At 43.5% G+C, this 19,203-nt stretch overlaps 1 protein-coding gene across 1 annotated transcript; it reads left to right on the top strand.

Annotated features, from left to right (window-relative positions):
- The first annotated feature begins 3,185 nt into the window (after positions 1–3,185).
- On the top strand, positions 3,186–8,746 carry LOC127528465 (uncharacterized protein K02A2.6-like). The gene is made up of 4 exons (XM_051929351.1): positions 3,186–3,290; positions 3,406–3,506; positions 4,759–5,444; positions 5,895–8,746. The coding sequence occupies exons 1-4, from the start codon at positions 3,186–3,188 to the stop codon at positions 8,744–8,746; spliced, it is 3,744 nt and encodes a 1,247-aa protein (XP_051785311.1).
- Positions 8,747–19,203: the final 10,457 nt, after the last annotated feature.

Below are 19,203 nucleotides of genomic sequence, written 5' to 3'. Positions count from 1 at the left end.
AACCTGCAATCTCTCCATCCTGGGTATGACGTTAATCTGCATCCAGCCCTGCAAGCAGGCCCTCCGACTGGCAGGGAAAACTTGGGGGTTGGTAGCAGGATTGGCACTCCAGCCACCATAAAAAAACTCAAATCCGGGTCCCAATCCCGGTGGTTCGGCATGTGGTGGGTGCGGCAACACGCTATCAGCGCATGCTCCCAATTTCTCATCCCTTCTTTGCTCAAACATTTTTCAACTTCTGAAACCAGAATCCATTTGACTTGGCGTGGGCTGAACCCATCCAGCTGTGGAGCCACTCGGGCTTTGTGGTACTACTTTGGAGGCCTCGTCCCACATTGGCTATTTTGTATGCTTGTGGTATAGCGGGTCAACAGATCAGATGAAAAAGCCCAGTTTTAAATGGATAATCGCTGCACTCGTGGCTTATAGATGGGACGTGGTAGTGTGTCAGGTGCGGTTCCTGAGCATTTCATGATGCGGGCAGGCCTCGCTTAAGTGCACAGGTGAGGAGTCATCCACATCCATAATTGATGCCGGGAGCTGCTAATCGCCACGCCTGAGCCACATCCCCATTATATATAGTAGAAGTGTGAGTGTGGAGGGGGGGAAAAACCGTAACAGAAGGGAAGAGGCATAGAGCGAGAGCGCAGAATTGGGGAAAGAAAGTGGACGAGCCAGCCCGCTGTGAAAGAGAGAGGTCAGCTTGGTCAGGGATTCCAGATGGAGTGTGTGATCAACGCTCCTGGAACAGGATTAAGTTAATAGAGTGGGTACGATCGGGGAAAAGTCCACTCTAGGGATCCGAGGGACGACTTAGAGTGCGAGAAGGAAGACGGGATGACAACCAACCCTGAGCGGTCAGGCAGATGCCGGCAGAGGCAGCCATGTCAGGGGTCAGTAGAGTAAGGCTGAAGTCTCTCCCGCCGAATATACCTTGGGTGAGCTGGAGAGACTGGGAAGGAGCAGAGCTTGGCTGGTGTGACCTCAATGTTGTTGGCAGGATTTTAATCTCTTTTTTTGCCTTGTTTGAAATGTCTGGGATTTTTACCTGTTTTTATGGATTATTTATTTAATAATGTTGTGAACACTGCACAATTTATTTGAACACTTTTGTTTTTGGTTTTGACATTTTAACCCATTTATGCCTCGTGTTCCATTATTGGAACGACAGTCACGTTGGAGTAACATACAGTGCATCCGGAAAGTATTCACAGCGCATCACTTTTTCCACATTTTGTTATGTTACAGCCTTATTCCAAAATGGATTAAATTCATTTTTTTCTCAGAATTCTACACACAACACCCCATAATGACAATGTGAAAAAAGTTTACTTGAGATTTTTGCAAATTTATTAAAAAAATTGAGAAAGCACATGTACATAAGTATTCACAGCCTTTGCCATGAACCTCAAAATTGAGCTCAGGTGCATCCTGTTTCCCCTGATCATCCTTGAGATGTTTCTGCAGCTTCATTGGAGTCCACCTGTGGTAAATTCAGTTGACTGGACATGATTTGGAAAGGCACACACCTGTCTATATAAGGTCCCACAGTTGACAGTTCATGTCAGAGCACAAACCAAGCATGAAGTCAAAGGAATTGTCTGTAGGCCTCCGAGACAAGATTGTCTCGAGGCACATATCTGGGGAAGGTTACAGAAAAATTTCTGCTGCTTTGAAGGTCCCAATGAGCACAGTGGCCTTCATCATCCGTAAGAGGAAGAAGTTCGAAACCACCAGGACTCTTCCTAGAGCTGGCCGGCCATCTAAACTGAGCGATCGGGGGAGAAGGGCCTTAGTCAGGGAGGTGACCAAGAACCCGATGGTCACTCTGTCAGAGCTCCAGAGGTCCTCTGTGGAGAGAGGAGAACCTTCCAGAAGGACAACCATCTCTGCAGCAATCCACCAATCAGGCCTGTATGGTAGAGTGGCCAGACGGAAGCCACTCCTTAGTAAAAGGCACATGGCAGCCCGCCTGGAGTTTGCCAAAAGGCACCTGAAGGACTCTCAGACCATGAGAAAGAAAATTCTCTGGTCTGATGAGACAAAGATTGAACTCTTTGGTGTGAATGCCAGGCGTCACGTTTGGAGGAAACCAGGCACCGCTCATCACCAGGCCAATATCATCCCTACAGTGAAGCATGGTGGTGGCAGCATCATGCTGTGGGGATGTTTTTCAGTGGCAGGGACTGGGAGACTAGTCAGGATAAAGGGAAAGATGACTGCAGCAATGTACAGAGACATCCTGGATGAAAACCTGCTCCAGAGTGCTCTTGACCTCAGACTGGGGCGACGGTTCATCTTTCAGTAGGACAACGACCCTAAGCACACAGCCAAGATATCAAAGGAGTGGCTTCAGGACAACTCTGTGAATGTCCGTGAGTGGCCCAGCCAGAGCCCAGACTTGAATCTGATTGAACATCTCTGGAGAGATCTTAAAATGGCTGTGCAACGATGTTTTTCACCCAACCTGATGGAGCTTGAGAGGTGCTGCAAAGAGGAATAGGCCAAAGTGGCCAAGGATAGGTGTGCCAAGCTTGTGGCATCATATTCAACAAGACTTGAGGCTGGAATTGCTGCCAAAGGTGCATCGACAAAGTATTGAGCAAAGGCTGTGAATACTTATGTAATTATTTTTAATAAATTTGCAAAACCCTCAAGTAAACTTTTTTCACGTTGTCATTATGAGGTGGTGTGTGTAGAATTCTGAGGAAAAAAATGAATTTAATCCATTTTGGAATAAGGCTGTAACATAACAAAATGTGGAAAAAGTGATGCGCTGTGAATACTTTCCGGATGCACTGTATGTTATGTATAATGTAAGAAGTGGATTTGCCTAGTGTTCCAATTTTGGAACGCCACATAACTCAACAATGGAATGTAATAATTTTTTTTTTCCTTCAAATTCTTGTTCCTTATATTTTTCTACACAACATATGTGAATTTCATGCACAAACTCAAAAATCTCAACCTTTGGCATAAATGGGTTAAATGAAAACGCTTTTTCACCTTTGTGCACCATCCCCTTGCTTCGTTTTGTCCTCACTGATCAGCTCATCTGGTGACATTACCGACGGTGTCGGGTTCAAGAGCCCCTAAAAAGGAGATGGGAGCATGAAGTGGGACCCACATCGTGACAACGCTGCACTCACCCTTTGTGACGCTCTGGATCACAAACATCCAAAGACATGACTATCTGCCTGCTAATGGCCCGCAACTTCGTCAATCTCTTCCGCATAAATGGGATGACATCTGACAAGTGCAAGTTCTGTGACAGACCAGTGGTGGATGCAGTAGGCGGTCACACAAAATGCTGAAGAACTGCAAGGTGACTGTTATTAATGTTCACCCTTGCTATTGTTTTTCTGTTGGTTTTGTTGTATTGTTTTGTTTCCGTATCATTGACAGTTGTTTGTTGTTATATCAGTCAATGAAGGCTTGAAATTTCAGTCCAGGGCCAAAGATATAAGAGCCCCGGCATCAAAAAACATATGTGGATGTCCTAACAGGTAAGCCGGGGAACTGCAGACATAAGATAAGGGTGTGTCAACAACTTGACAGCATCCAACCATCTAATGTCAATCCCACATAGTCCAGGCCGCAGAGCACTTGACAGCAACAAAATAAAACCACCTCAAGTAACCTGCTCCTTGGGCAGAGCTGACAGAGTGGTACTTCTCCAACCTGTCAATTAAAAGTAAATGAGTAGCAGCATCTCTGTGTTTAAAAGAAAAAAAAGTAGGTCAAAAGGGGCAGATTTCCAAAGAAGGGTGAAAGTTAGCTTAAGGGCACAAATAAATTGTGAGCTGCACATTGCTAAGTTTGTTTGGTATCTTTGAAGGGATCTGTGGTATGGGAAAATGAAGCACTTGGAAGGAAAAATGATAATCTTCCGATGAAAGCATACTTGGGGCAACACAGGAAAATGGTGTTGCTTTGTTTAACAGAATAATTGCAGTATGTCTCCAAAAATATTGCCGGTTTTGTGGAGTATTTTATTTTTATATAGTGTGGGCACAGTGATATGTATTACCCAAGGTGACTTGTGAATTATGTACTGAGTCATTGAATTTGTCACCTCTCTAGCAAGCATCAGTGTGGTGCCTTTGTTTCTCGAGTGGATGCCGAAAATTTAGTAACATCAATCCAGTTAAATTTATTCTTATTGAGCACATTTCTACTTATGAGTCTGTTTTTATTTTTGCCGTGTTGATCCTCTCCTGGCTATTTAGGTTTAGTATCCAAAACCTTTGACTCGTTCCGTATTGTTATTGTAGAGACAGCACCTTCACAAATTATTGTGAGGGCGTAAAGTGACCAGGAGATGTCATGTCAGGTAGACTCATAATCAGGGACAGATAAAAGTCAAAACCATAAAGATTGTAATAGCTGGCAAATGAAAGATGAGGGCAGATTGTGTAGTATATTGTAGTCTGGACCTTTGGAGATTCCATAGTGATAAGGAATTATGGGTATTGGGGAGCTTAAAGGAAGTGACATAAAATATAAGACTGTGCAACGTATAATCTAAAAAAAGGGACCTGTTAAAGTTTATTACCTTGAACCTGTCTCCGTCTTCTTCCTTTTTATTGGTACAATATTATTGTCCATAGATATAACACTGGCGACGAGGATGGGATGGATTTAAAAGTGCACCGCTATGGCTACGCAATGTGTAAAGTAAGTTTTTTTTTTTTACGCTGGAGAGGAAAGAGAAAAGCTGCAAGTTTTTTTTTCTATTTCTGTGGTAACGTTTCTTAGTCATTCACTGAAGATAAGCACAAGGGATAAAATGGCAATGATAACGGGACATTTCGGGCCATTCGATGATTCAGTTGAGCAATGGGGCGATTATACAGAGCGATTTGAGTTTTTTGTGAATGCCAACGCCATTGACGATGACTTGAAAGTGTCGACATTTCTTAGCGTTATCGGGGCAAAGACATGTAGTCTACTGAGAAGTTTGGTACGGCCAGGAAAACCCGGTGACAAGTCATTTGATGATATTGCAAAGATTCTGGACTCACATTTTTCGCCTAAGCCGTTATTAATAGCTGAAAGATTTAGATTTCACAAACGGAACCAGGAAGAAGGCGAGTCTGTTGCTCAATATGTAGCGGTACTCAAGAAACTTACAGAATATTGTGAATTTGGTGCTAATTTGGATGACGCCTTAAGGGACAGGCTAGTGTGCGGATTGAGAAGTGAGGGCCTTCAGAAGCGGTTACTCACTGAGGCCAACCTCACATTGCAGAAAGCGATTGAGATAGCCGTGTCTATGGAGCTGGCTGCTAAAGAAGCACAGCAGTTAGGGGCAGCTGCTAGAGTACACAGAGTGCAAGCAGACTCAAACAAACAAACAGGGGGCACCAAACAGTGTTACAGATGTGGAAAGATGGATCACCATCCAGCGAATTGCTGGGCAAAAGAACTCATATACCGTAGCTGTAAAAAAAAAGGGCACGTGGAGCGTGCATGTAGAGCAAAGAGAAAGGAAGGCACAGACAAGGGGGAAACAGGGAAAGATAAAAAGGCATCCTGGTCTTATAAAAAGAAAAATTTGCACGTGGTACAGAAAGAAAATAAAACTGACAGTGAGACTGATTCTGAGGCTGAGCTACTAATTAAAACACTGAATAAAAAAAGAGGCTCAGCAGCATATACTATTACTGCCATGCTGGAAGGGCACCCTGTGAAGATGGAGGTGGATACTGGAGCAGCGGTCTCCCTAATATCAGAGAAACTGTTTAAGAAAAAATTAAATCACCTTCCACTGAAACACCCTAGGATCATAATAAAGACATACACTGGGGAGAGTGTGCCTATGTTGGGTAAAACAAAGGTTCAGGTTGAACTAAATGGGCAAAGAACCAAATTGCCTGTATATATTGTAAAAGGTGATTATCCAGCTCTGATGGGCAGATCGTGGCTAGAAAAAGTACAGTTGGATTGGACCAAAGTGAATGCTGTGTCTGTTGAACAGTCCGAGTTGAATTTGGTCCTGAGAAAGCACCAAGCTGTATTCCAAGAGGAACTGGGGAGTATAACAGGGATTAAAGTGACACTCCGGGTGCAACAAAATTGTCAGCCAAGATTTTTAAAGGCAAGGAGTGTTCCTTACGCTTTAAGACCTAAGGTGGAGGCGGACATTGACCGGCTTGTCAAACTAGGAGTCCTAGACCCTGTTTCTCATTCTGAGTGGGCCACACCTGTGGTTCCGGTGGTCAAGTCTGATGGATCTGTACGATTATGTGGGGACTTTAAGGTAACAGTTAACCCTGTACTCATAGCTGAGCAATACCCCTTTCCTGTGATTGAAGATATTTTTGCTGGATTAGCTGGGGGAAACAAATTTAGTAAAATAGACCTCAGCCAAGCATACTTGCAAATGCATGTAGATGAGGACTCACAAAAGTACCTCACCATAACAACACATAAAGGGCTGTACCGTTATTGTCGTTTACCCTTTGGAATTACTTCAGCACCAGCGTTATTTCAGCGTGCCATGGATCAGATCCTTAGTGAATTACCAGGGGTACAGTGTTACCTGGATGACATCCTGGTCACAGGGCGAGATGACAAGGAGCACATGGCCAATCTGGATAAAACCTTAAGCAGGCTAGAAAAGTATGGGCTGCGTGTAAACAAGGAGAAATGTGACTTTTTCAAAATGTCTGTGGAGTACCTAGGACATGTTATTGATTCTGAGGGGTTGCACACAGCTCCTTCAAAAGTGAAGGCAATAGTAGATGCCCCTGCTCCAAGCAATGTCAGCCAACTGAGATCATTCTTGGGTCTCGTGAACTATTATGGGCGTTTCATTCCACAGCTAGCAACGTTGTTGAAACCACTCCATGAGTTGCTGTGTGAGAGTAGACCCTGGAAATGGTCACAGGAGTGTGAAACGACATTTAGCAAAACCAAGGCCGCGCTGGCTGATAAAAGAGTTTTAACACATTTTGACCCATCCTTACCAATTCAGTTAGCTTGCGATGCATCCCCTTACGGTGTTGGGGCTGTGGTGTCGCATATTATGTCAACAGGTGAGGAGCGACCAATTGCATTTGCGTCAAGAACATTGAGTAAAACTGAAACAAAATATCCTCAAATTGAAAAAGAGGCTTTAAGCATCATTTTTGGAATAAAAAAATTCCACACTTACCTCTTTGGTCGAAAATTTACCCTGCTAACAGACCACAGACCTCTCACGTCTATTTTTGGCTCACACACTGGTGTACCATCTATGGCAGCAAGCAGACTGCAGCGCTGGGCATTGCTTCTTGGGGCTCACAATTATGAGATCAAATACAGGCGTTCGGAGGCACATGGAAATGCAGATGGTTTGTCAAGACTTCCCCTACCTGACCAACCCAGAGAACAAGGGCAAAAGATTTTTTACTTTAAGATGGTGGAAAATGCACCTATCACTGCCCACCAGATTAAGCAAGAAACCAAGGGTGATTATACACTGTCAAAACTACTCACCTGCATTCTTAAAGGGCAGGACCTTAGCACCCTTAATGCACTGCCTGATGTTCAGCCTTACCTTTCACGGGGAAAGGAGCTATCTGTGACAGCAGGATGCCTCATGTGGGGCATGCGAGTAATTATACCACAAAGGTTGAGGAAACCCATTCTGGATGAGTTACATCTTGGACACTGTGGTATAGTCCGAATGAAAGAGCTAGCCCGGAGTTATTTTTGGTGGCCTGGACTGGATCGTGATATTGAGGAAAAGGCAAATTCATGTTCATCATGTCAAGGCCTCAGAAATATGCCAAGTCCAGCACCATTGCATCCATGGGAATGGCCTGCTAGTCCTTGGCAACGCGTTCATTTAGATTTTGCAGGACCTGTAGAGGGTGTTATGGTTCTGGTCGCAGTGGATGCACATTCTAAGTGGCCTGAGATCACTGTCATGCCCGACATCACATCAGAAAAGACAATCCAAACCTTAAGAGAGATGTTTGCACGTTTTGGACTGCCAGAGCAGATCGTGACGGATAATGGGCCTTCTTTTGTATCCCAAGAAATGGAAGAATTCCTAAAAGGTAATGGTATTAAACATCTCCTATCCAGCCCTTATCATCCTTCAACTAATGGCCTGGCTGAAAGAATGGTGCAAACCCTTAAACATGCTCTTAAAGCATCCAAAAGTGAAGCACCTTTCAAACAACGTCTTTATACCTTTCTTCTTAAATATCGTAACACACCCCATGCAACAACAGGTATGTCACCAGCTGATCTGTTCCTAAAAAGGCAGCTGAGAACACGTCTTGATTTGTTGAGACCAGCTACCACTCAAATGAGAGTTTATGATAAGCAGCACGATCAAGTAAAACAACGTGCCAAGCGGGCTAAAGATCGTGAGTTTTTCAGTGGAGATGCTGTCCTTGCTCGTAACTATTCCACCACTGAGAAATGGGTACCAGCAACCATTCTTCAAAAGACTGGACCTGTCTCTTATAAGGTATGCACACGAGACCACCAGACATGGAGACGACATGTTGAACAGCTGTTACCCTCTATACCTGTTGAAGAAGCCGGTAGCACAGAAACGTCTGAGGAACCTAGTTTTAGTGAGTTGATCCAAAGCCAGCCAGGAATACCACCTGACTCTCCTGTTTCAATTCCTGCCGATGCTGTCGTGCCAAGGTTACCTGAGGTTGCCTTAGGGGATGAACATACCTCAGCTGTACGACGTAACCCTCTCAGAAGCAGGAAGCCTCCTGACCGTCTTAACTTATGAAAACTAACTATATGTATATGGAGATAAAGGCACAAAATAATACCTTATGTTAGCAGGATGTTGAGGTCATTTATCCTCTTTCCTTTGTTGGAATGTAATTGCATTGATAACAGTATGTGTTCTGTTTCATGTTTATTTTCCTGTTCTTAATAGCAGATGTTGTTTGTTATATGTTAGTCGAGTTTACAATTTTAAGCGGGAAGGAATATGTAGTATATTGTAGTCTGGACCTTTGGAGATTCCATAGTGATAAGGAATTATGGGTATTGGGGAGCTTAAAGGAAGTGACATAAAATATAAGACTGTGCAACGTATAATCTAAAAAAAGGGACCTGTTAAAGTTTATTACCTTGAACCTGTCTCCGTCTTCTTCCTTTTTATTGGTACAATATTATTGTCCATAGATATAACAGATTGAAAGAGAGGTCAGGAACAGATGAAAATCGAAAACTAAAAGGAAACCATGTACCTATAGATAAATAAATTCATTATTGTAGAAGGTTTATTGATAGAAATTATCCACAGAGCGATGAGGCTACATTGCACAGCCGCCATATTTATTGTCATGTTTCAGCCAGCATTTCTCCCCTGGCTGAGGTTCATGCTGTGTGTTTTGTCTAATTGTGTCATTTCATTTATTTGTATTAATGTTTCTTTTGTTTATATGCCTTGTGGGACAAGGTTGCTGGATATCATGGCCGACCTGTACACTGGTACTGTGAGTGCTGTGCAGAGTGGTAGCAGAACCTCTACATTTTTCCCAGTTGATTCTGGGGTTCGTCAGTGGTGTGTTTTTGCTCCTACTCTGTTCAATGCTTGTATGGACTGGGTGTTGGGCAAGGTCGTTGGGTCCAGAGGCTGTGGGGCATCTGTTGGTGAAGAAAGATTCACGGATCTTGACTTTGCCGATGATGCTATGATCTTCGCTGAGTCAAAGGAGGGTCTGATCGGGGCACTCGAGAGACTGAGTGGGGAGTCTGAGTGTCTGGGCTTGTGAGGGTCCTGATAAAAACCAACATCCAGGCCTTTAATGACCTTGTAGGCACGGCCCTCAGCAGTGTGTCTGAGAGTGTCGACCTTGTCGAAAGGTTTACTTACCTCTGCAGTGACATGCATGTCTCTGGTGACTCTTCCTATGAAGTCAGTAGACAGATTTGGAGAGCATGGGGGGACATGAGTTTGCTGGAAAGGGGTATGTGGCACTCCGGATGACTATGCAAAAAGATGAAGGTCCAAGTCTTTAGAGTCCTGGTGCTTCCTGTCTTGCTATATGGTTCAGAGACATGGATGCTGTCCAGTGACCTGAGATGAAGACTGGACTCCGTTTGGTACTGTGTCTCTTCAGAGAATCCTTGGGTACTGTTGGTTTGACTTTTTGTCGAATGACCAGTTGCTCACGGAGACCTGAATGAGGCACATTACGTACATTGTGAGGAAGCGTCATTTACGCCACTATGGCCATGTGGCGCGATTTCCTGAGAGTTATCTGTCTCACAGGATCCTCATTGTTGAGGACCCAAGTGGCTGGACCAGGCCAGGGGGATGCCCACGTAACACCTGGCTGCAGAAGGTAGTTGGTCATTTCTGGAGGGTGGGACTGAACCGCATCTTTGCCTGGGGGGTTGCCATCCAGAATGCTGATCTGTTTCCTCATGTGGTGGGTGCAGCAACACGCTGTACCATTGCATGCTCCCCAAACTGACCTGACCTGACCTGTGTTTATTTGATTATGTCCCATTTGTATTGTGGATGGTTACTGAAGGGGAGGAGCCACCTGCCAATCACCACCAGGAACTGCCCTCCTCACTATTTATTGGAGGGCCTTCCATCGCTCTGGGTGGTTCATTTCAAACATGCCAGGGTGTGGAGTGTCATTTGTGTTTTTGCTGTGCTTTATTGCTTTTCTTGATTTCTGGATTTTTGAACCTATGCTCTGTTTTTGACTTCACCTTTAGATTCTGTATTGGGAATTTTGTTTGTAGTGGATTGCCTTGCTTTCTTAGGCAATTTGTTTTGTGCTCTTAGGAGCTTCTTGAATTATCAAGCCTTTGTTTAAAATAAACTTTTTGTTTTATAAAGATTTTCCGGGGCCCATTAGTTTCTAGTCAGTTTCTAGTCCCCCCATAGAGGGCAACTTTGAAAGTATTTTTGGAACTTTGTTGCTTTTGGGATTCCCGAGTCACAAAAATGTATAATGGAACTTCTGCATTAACAGAAGAAGGTAACAATGAAATAAAAATGAAAAATTTGTTCCAATAAATATAAAGTAGCTTAAATCCCCACAAAATGGATTCTCCATAATAAAACAAAGAAAAAAACTATCATCCAGTACATAACACAAAAGCAATAATATTTATTTATGACAGTAATGATCATGAAATTATTTTTTTGTAGAAGTAGTTGCATCTATAAAAGTCTGCTTGGAAACGTCATCATTAGTTTATCTTTCTCCTGTGATTCAATTTTTGTGCACTACACCTAACATCACGGTTTCCATACCAATCCCAGAAGACACTGGAAATGCAATAAATGTGAAGACACCAGAGCGACAGTTTAAAGGTTGTGAAAACATAAAAAGATGTAATTGAACAAAATGTATGTGTGTATAGAAAATAGGACAGAGTGATGAAACTTGTTTGTGTTTTGCGTGCGTGACAAAAAGCATGTATACTTTCTGGAAGTTTCTTTTTGATGATGTGTGTGACAAGAAAATATACCTTTAGGGGTAATGACTTTACAAAAACTGGAAAAGTACAATGAGTCAGGATGCTATTTTTTGCTTACATGGTCAACGATCAGGAGATTAGAAAGGTATAAAAGAACAAGGACATCTGCGCTCGAGGCAGATGAAGCGCGGTGTCCTAGGACTGTGTTTCTCTGACATTTTACCCTTGCCTGGTATGTATTAATAAAAGGTTTTGACTAATTTTAATTTTCTTCTCTGTCTTCAGTCACAAAAAGTGTCCACAGTTTTTGGCGCCCGGACGTGGGGCAAGAGACGGCCGGTCGACTCCTCCAGCGAGACCATTTCAGTGATCCGTCTTAACAGCGGACTGCCGTTAACTTGAGATATCCGGCAGCAGAGCATGCAGCTCCGGCAAAAGTTAGGACTGCCCTGTCCTGAAACAGTTCTTGCGTGAGGAGCCCCTGGTCTCCTCTTTGCTGCATCCACGGTGACTGAACGGATTTCCAGACAGAGCTTGCACACTTCCAGGCTGGGGTAAGCACCGGGGGATTTCCGAATATTTTTTATTTTCTAAATAACGGGAGGGCGAGTTTCCTGTTGACCGTCTAGTCATACTCATATCTCAACGGGTTGCTTAAGGTGATGGAGACTTGAACCGAATCGGACACGAAGTCACCTGAGCTGGAATCCGGGGATGTGAGCGGACAGGCTAACGGGACGAGTAACGGGGTGGTATGGAAATATAAACCGAAAAGAGCACAGATTACAGGATTGCTGTTAGGAACGGAATGATACGTAGCGCTATGGAAGATATGTAGCTATGGAAGATATGTAGCGCTATGGGAAAATAAATAAATCTACATACGGAATAAGCAACAAAACCGTGTTCTCCTGGGAACTGGATCAGGACCGATAGTTAGGTGTCTCCCCTTGAAACTAAGAAGGGAACAGTTTAGGTTTAGTGAGTGGCACACTTAATGCCTCGCTGATTCATACGTACAAGGGATTAGGCGAATCAGTATAAAGTTGGAAAATTAAATACAGAACCCGGGAGAGCAAGGGGATATAATGGGAATTTATAACAGTAAGCATGTTAATCGCCGCACAGGGGGATCAAAATCATTAATGCTGGAAGGATTATTTTCGGAGGATCAACAGACGCTCCGTAAAAATGGGTCTCCTAGAAAATTTATAGAAAAGAAGACAGGTTTAGATTTCAAGAAGGCATGTAAGAAATGGAATAGACAGAGTGGTGGGCGTTGGCCGATAGAGGGGACAGGAGATGTAAGTGAAATACAGGAAGTCAGGAAGATCCTATGTAGGAATAAGCAGGGTTGTTGTAATAGTGGACCGTATCGAATGGATATGTTCGATAGATGGGAATTAGTAATAAAAGACAGAAATTTAGAAGCAGTACAGAAACAGAATGATTTGTTGCGGGCAAATGAGGGAAAGGCTAAAAAGGAGAAAGAGGAATTGCTAATTACATTACAAAAAGTTCAGACAGGCACTGAACCACAGGCAGATGGGAGGAAAAGGAAGAATAATCCAAATAAAGACCCCCTTTATCCTATTATTTTTTTCCCCTCCCTTTATCCTATTATTTTTTCCCCTCCTCAGAACCCACCTCAGGCACCTCCATTATCCCCTCCTCTATCCCCCATTCCGACTGCCCCCCCTGCACTACAACTAGCAGAAGTTTCTCCCGATGATTCCCCAGGCACAGATCACTATGACTCACCCTGTACTACACAAACCCCCGTCTCTAAATGCATTCGAAGTCACAAACCAGCTCCAACTTTTTTCTCCTCTAATCCTTCACTTACTTGCCCTTTAATAGAAGTTCCCAATCCCCATTATAACCCTGCCCATCCAGCTGGACCCCAAAATCCCACAACAGTTATGATACATCGGAATTGGGACATCCAAGAATTAAAAGATGTCGTGAATGCACTTCCAGATCCAAAGGAAGTAGGAGGACTAAAATTTGTTGAACAACTTGATCAGTTAGATAGCATGTATAAGCCTAATGCTGCTGAATGGACCCAGGTACTTCGTCGAAAGTTTGGGACCACATGGGCCACTGTTAGCAGGGGTGTCCGCAATGACATTCCATGGGTATGGAACCCAGCTTTAACTCGAGGACAGGGGATAGGTGGAGAAGGCGAATTTAACCCACAATGGGAGGCGTTGAGACAAAATATTGCAGAAAAATATAAAAAAGGAACGGACTGGTCCCTTATTTCTGCTGCAAAACAAAAGAAAGACGAGACGGTTGATGAATGGGCACATAGGATTCAAGACCTTATGGCTAATCACTCGGGCTTGGGAAATGCTGATGACCGCACCCGAGCTGCAGTTCCACCTTTTGTTTCCGGTTTGCGCTTTGATATACAAAACAAGGTCTGCACTTCCTGTATTGAGTGGGAAAGTGCCACGTTTGATGAAGTCAAACGACATGCTGAACAGGCCGAATCGAACTCTCATGCCAAATTATTGGCAGCACAGATGAACTATTATACCAGGAATGCTCCTGACCAAGGTCGAGGATATGGCTTTAGAGGAAGGAGACGAGGAAAAAGAAGGGGACGAGGACGAGGAAGAGGACGAGGTGGTTTTAGAGCTCCTCCTGTTGACCACACTAAGAATCCTTTTATTCCCTCTCCCTTTAATCCCAATGTTAATTCCTACTCTTGCCACGCCTGTGGTGAAACTGGACATTTTCGTCGGGAGTGCCCTCACAGACAGCAACAGCCCCCACCTCCCCTTATTCCACCTGTTTCCTCTGACACCCCTGACTAACAATACTGGCCATAGGAAAACGCTGGGACCTCCAGCCACTCTTTTCAACTACCTTTGCTCACTCATAATTCAGAGACTGATCCTTTACTGACATTGTTCGTTGATGGAACTGAGACTGTTTTCTTAATCGATACTGGTGCCACTCGCTTGCTGGCAAAGGTCCCTGCTTCGAACGAAACTGTTACTGTGCTTACTGCTTCTGGACAACCTCACCTTTTTCAAGTTTGAATCAGCTTTGTTTTTTCTGTTCAACCCCCAAGTTGTTGTGTCAAATTACCCCTTATCCCAAACCCTCTTTTGCAGCATGGACTTTAGATATTTCCCCACACACCATTCTCCTCAAAGCCCTACACTCTTTTTCCCCTTGTTTTTTCCCAATTTACAGGCCCCTGACATTTTACACTGTACTGCCCAATACTTCCCTATAGAAGTAGACACCACCTGGCTAGAATCTTTCCTTACTTCTGGTACTTGCCCCGAAACCCTTCACATCTACTGTGTTTTTATTTCATCCACAAAGGCAGCTGCTTCTGTTCATTTTACATGCTCACAGCACATATATTATCTTGGCAAAATAGTGCCTCATATTTTTTCCTTAGCTAAATCACACACTGTTAAATGGGGGGAAATAGGACCATGGGTGGAAAAATGCCTTGAAAGAACAGACTGGTTACAAGTTACTCCGGGTATTTTTGATACTCCTGACCATTTAATAACTAAAGTAGTGTTTCAAAGGATAGCCCATTGTGAGCCTCTGGTGATCCACCCTAAATCCTCCTTCCGCCCGCACCGTGCCCAATTTCCTTTGTCTCCCGAAGCAGAGGCTGGCATCTCCGCCGTACATCCCGATCTCGTCAAACGCGGTACCGCCGATGGACATGGACCGTCATGCCTCAGGGATACAGAGAAGCCCTTTGTGTTTCTGGTTAAGCTCTTGCCCAAAATTTAGAAGGCGTCTGGCCGGAAAAAGGTAGTACATTGATACAGTATGTAGATGGAAATAATATGTAGCGCTACGGAAAGAAGATTGTACAATAGATACTCAGAAATTGTTGCTGTTTCTGGGGGAAAATGGCCATAAAGTTTCTAAGGTTAAGCTGCAGCTAAACAAAACAACAGGTTATGTCTGTTTTAGGTATTCTGGGCTACTGCAGACAGTGGGTTCTAAATTTTACTGAAAGAGCACAGCCGTTGCAACGACTGGCTGAGAAGGCTCTCTGTGACCGTGACCTCAAAGCTACTCTTTTATCTGCGCCCGCGCTAGGTTTGCCTGATCATTCTCGTCCATTCACTTTGTTCGTGGACGAAAAGCAGGGATTTATGAATTCAGTACTGACGCAACAACATGGAGATAAACAAAGACCGGTGACTTATTTTTTCTAAAACAAAACTGGATCCAGTGGCCGCAGCATTTCCTCCGTGTCTTCGTGCTGTGGCTGCAACAACAGAAGCTGTATTAGCAAGCACGGATGTAGTTCTCATGAAATTTCTTCTGTCCTTTTCTTTTTTCTTGTGAGTTAATATTCTCTGTGACTGTAGCCTTTTTTCTGGGAATGCGGTTTTTGCTGTGGTATCGTACCGTGTGGTTTCTCGATAGTTGGATTTGTCCTTGTTGTCGTAATTGGATCGCCACGGAAGTTTTTCTTCCTTGATTGTCGCTGACTCAGTTCGCCAACGAAGTCTCCTTGATCTGGAAACCGGCGCCGTTTAGCTGAGCAGGATTGTGTTAACACCAGCTAACATCATGAGAGGCTGTTTTATGTTTGTTTGTCCTGAAGAGTTGAACTTGCTTTTCTTCAGAGTCCATTTGTTTCTGTTTCCTTTGCTGCATTGTTTCCAAATATAGTGTAAATATAGAATAATACTGGGGTGAAGTGTGTTGAAAATGGTTTGGGTGATTTTGTGTGTTATAGAGTGTATTAAAGGGATCCCTATGAGTATCAGAATGTACTCTGTACTTTGTCAAATGTTACAATTGAAAAATGGAGCACCCTCAACCAGTTACGCAGTGGTCCAAGGGGACCGCCTGCTGGAAGCAAAACAAATTTCATCAAGCTAAGTGCACAAAACAGCTGAACTCGTAGCACTCACTTAAGCATGTCAGCTGTCCGAAGGGAAGATCGTAACAATTTATACAGATTCCAGGTATGCTTTTGGAGTCTGCCATGATCATGGAACACTATGGAAACTAAGGGAATTTAAGACCAGTCCTGGAGAGCTCTAACTAAAAACTGAAAAAGATAATTATCGATTTGTGTGATCGGTTTAGCGCAAATGAATGTCTCCACTTTTGTTTAAGGCTTGTAAATATACAAAAGTATTTTTCCTTTTGGACCCTGATCAAGTTTGAAGGGAAAAATACTCTTTTAATAATATTACATGAAAAGGGAGACAAGTTTTTTGGCGATAAGCGGAATGTGTCTAATTGTGATATGAATGTGTGTCTAATTGTGATATGAATGGAAGTTGTGTATTTTAGGTACTGTAAAGGAAGAGCATGGTGACGCAGTGGTCAGCACACTTGATACGAATAAAGGTTCAAGCACGTATGTTTTCCTTGTTAATAATAAGCATGAAGGAAAAGACGCGTTTAAGTATGTTGCATAGATAACTTTTAAGCACAACTTAAGATCAGTACTGGCAAACCCATCCAACATCAGAAATTGATCGAATCCCTTTTAGAAGTTATAACCAAACCATCGGAGCTAGCGATTGTTAAATGTCAAGCTCACACAGGAAAACAGGATCCTGCTAGCAAAGGGAATGATTTAGCTGACCACTTTGCTAAAGAGGCTGCATATAATAACACACCAATTTCTTTATTCCAACAGAGAAATGACCAGGACCCTGATAATCAAATTATTTCTTTACAGAATGCAGCCACGGATATCGAAAGGAGAAAATGGTCCAAAGAAGGGTCCCTCTCTGATGGAGTCTGGACTCATAAACACACTAACAAACCTTTTTCTCCCAATGATTTTCTCTAGTCTTGCAGGTTTGCGAACCTCGTTGAAGGAAATCCACCAGCAGGTTAATCAAGCCTGGAGGACCAGCCCCCTTTCCAAGGATTTACCAATTCCTTTGGGCACCTGGATCCTGGTTCGAGATACTCGGAGGAAACACTGGCATCAGCCTAGGTGGAGAGGACCATTCCAAATTCTTCTATCCACACCACACGCCGTGAAAGTTGAGAGACTGCCTGCCTGGATTCACGCCTCACATTGCAAGAGATGGCACCCTTGATTGCTGTGCTACTATGTTTTTCTTTTCCCTTGTCTACTGCCCTGGTCACCTTGACTTTCCCGTTGGGAATTACCACATCAGTGCAGTTTGATTTCTGCTCTATTATCAACTGTGGGACTGGTCGACAAGCCCAGTGGACCGGATCTGACAAATACGTGTGTATGAGGGGAAGTGACTGCGACAACTGGCAATGGGTTTTTTGCTAACACTGGAACTGAGGACTGGGGTTATCAACCTTTTGAGGCCCAAAAATACGGTTTTGAAAAATCGGTTTTCTATCATAAAAGGACATGCCTCTCATTGTATGTGCTGACAACCATTGTAACTCAGGTATTTATGTATTAGGGGCATATGTATCTGGAACAGACCCTTTAGGGAGATTTCTAATTAAGATTGACAATCCTGTTACTAACACCCCTCATTCTCTGGCACACACACCCATCTCCCCAACTTTTGGTTCAGATTTTTCTCCTGTTAAGATTATGAATATTTCCACCCTTTCATCCACTTTTTCAGTAGAAACTGGTTATGGGGATCAGAATAGATGGTTGCAGTGGGTTCTCTATTCAGCTAAGCAAGTTAATCGTTCTCATTGTTATGCGTGCGCTGCAGCCCGTCCCCATTTAGCTACAGTCCCTTTCCCATTGTCTAACATTTCTGACCCCGTGGGGTTGCCCTGCCTTCTGTATTTATTCACTACTTCCAAGAAACCCCTCTCTAGTTCAAAGTGTTCTAATCTATCTATTCTTTTTTCCCCACCCGTCACATGGATACCCCTATGTTTCAAACTCACGAAGGAAATTATACATGTTTCAAATCTTATGGAACGACATGGGTAGGAGAATTACCATTTTCTTTCTGTTCTCAAAACTTTTCAGGTTAACTTTTCTCTGAACACCGTTCTGTCTTCCTTTCTTCTCTCCCAAACCACTCCTAGATCAGATATTTGGTGGATGTGTCGTAGGTCCAAATTATTTGCCACCCTTCCCCCTAATTGGTCTGGTACCTGTGCTCCAATCCAATTAGTTATGCCTTTTAGACTTCTATCCTTACCTCCCTCTCCTTACATGGCCCTGGAGTATACATAGATGCTATTGGAGTCCCTAGGGGTGTCCCAGACAGATTTAAAGCTAGGGATCAAGTCGCAGCCGGTTTTGAATCTATCATACCCCAAATTACTATCAATAAGAATGTAGACTGGATTAATTACCTTTATTATAACCAACAACGTTTCCTTAACTTCACCAAAGACGCTATTGAAGGCATACATGAACAGCTTGATCGTACTTCTCTGATGACTTGGCAAAATCGTCTAGCCTTGGACATGTTACTTGCCGAAAAGGGAGGTGTTTGTGCTATGTTTGGTGATGCTTGTTGTACATATATTCCAAATAATACCGCGCCAGATGGATCAATAACTCGTGCATTGGCAGGCCTCACTGCTCTCTCTAAAGAACTTTCCACTAATTCTGGCATTACAAATCCCTGGGATCAGTGGTTTGCATCCTCCTTCGGATCCTGGGGACAATGGATAAGATCTGTTTTTATTTCTTTGGTTGTGACATTTTGTCTCCTCCTCCTGGTTGGTTGTTGTATTATCCCTTTGTTTCGCTATATAATATCTAAGTACTTTACCGCCTCTATGGAAAGGGCATATGTGCTACATGATGAGCGCATGTCTCGTATAGCTTCTTCCATTTTCTCTCCCCCTTCCCCTTCATCAACC

Source organism: Erpetoichthys calabaricus, chromosome 6 (genome assembly GCF_900747795.2).
Source record: "Erpetoichthys calabaricus chromosome 6, fErpCal1.3, whole genome shotgun sequence".
In the NCBI taxonomy this organism is placed as follows: Eukaryota; Metazoa; Chordata; class Cladistia; order Polypteriformes; family Polypteridae; genus Erpetoichthys; species Erpetoichthys calabaricus.
The sequence above is the reverse complement of the archived record's forward strand: the minus strand, read 5'-3'. Positions and strand labels throughout refer to the sequence as shown.

Excerpts from the sequence above, each read along its gene's own strand:
- LOC127528465 (XM_051929351.1), top strand. The coding sequence starts at position 3,186 with ATGACTATCTGCCTGCTAATGGCCCGCAACTTCGTCAATCTCTTCCGC. Across the intron at positions 3,291-3,405 it reads ACAGACCAGTGGTGGATGCA|TTGTTTGTTGTTATATCAGT; the intron begins GTAGGCGGTCAC and ends TATCATTGACAG. Across the intron at positions 5,445-5,894 it reads AGAACTCATATACCGTAGCT|GTGATTATCCAGCTCTGATG; the intron begins GTAAAAAAAAAG and ends ATATTGTAAAAG.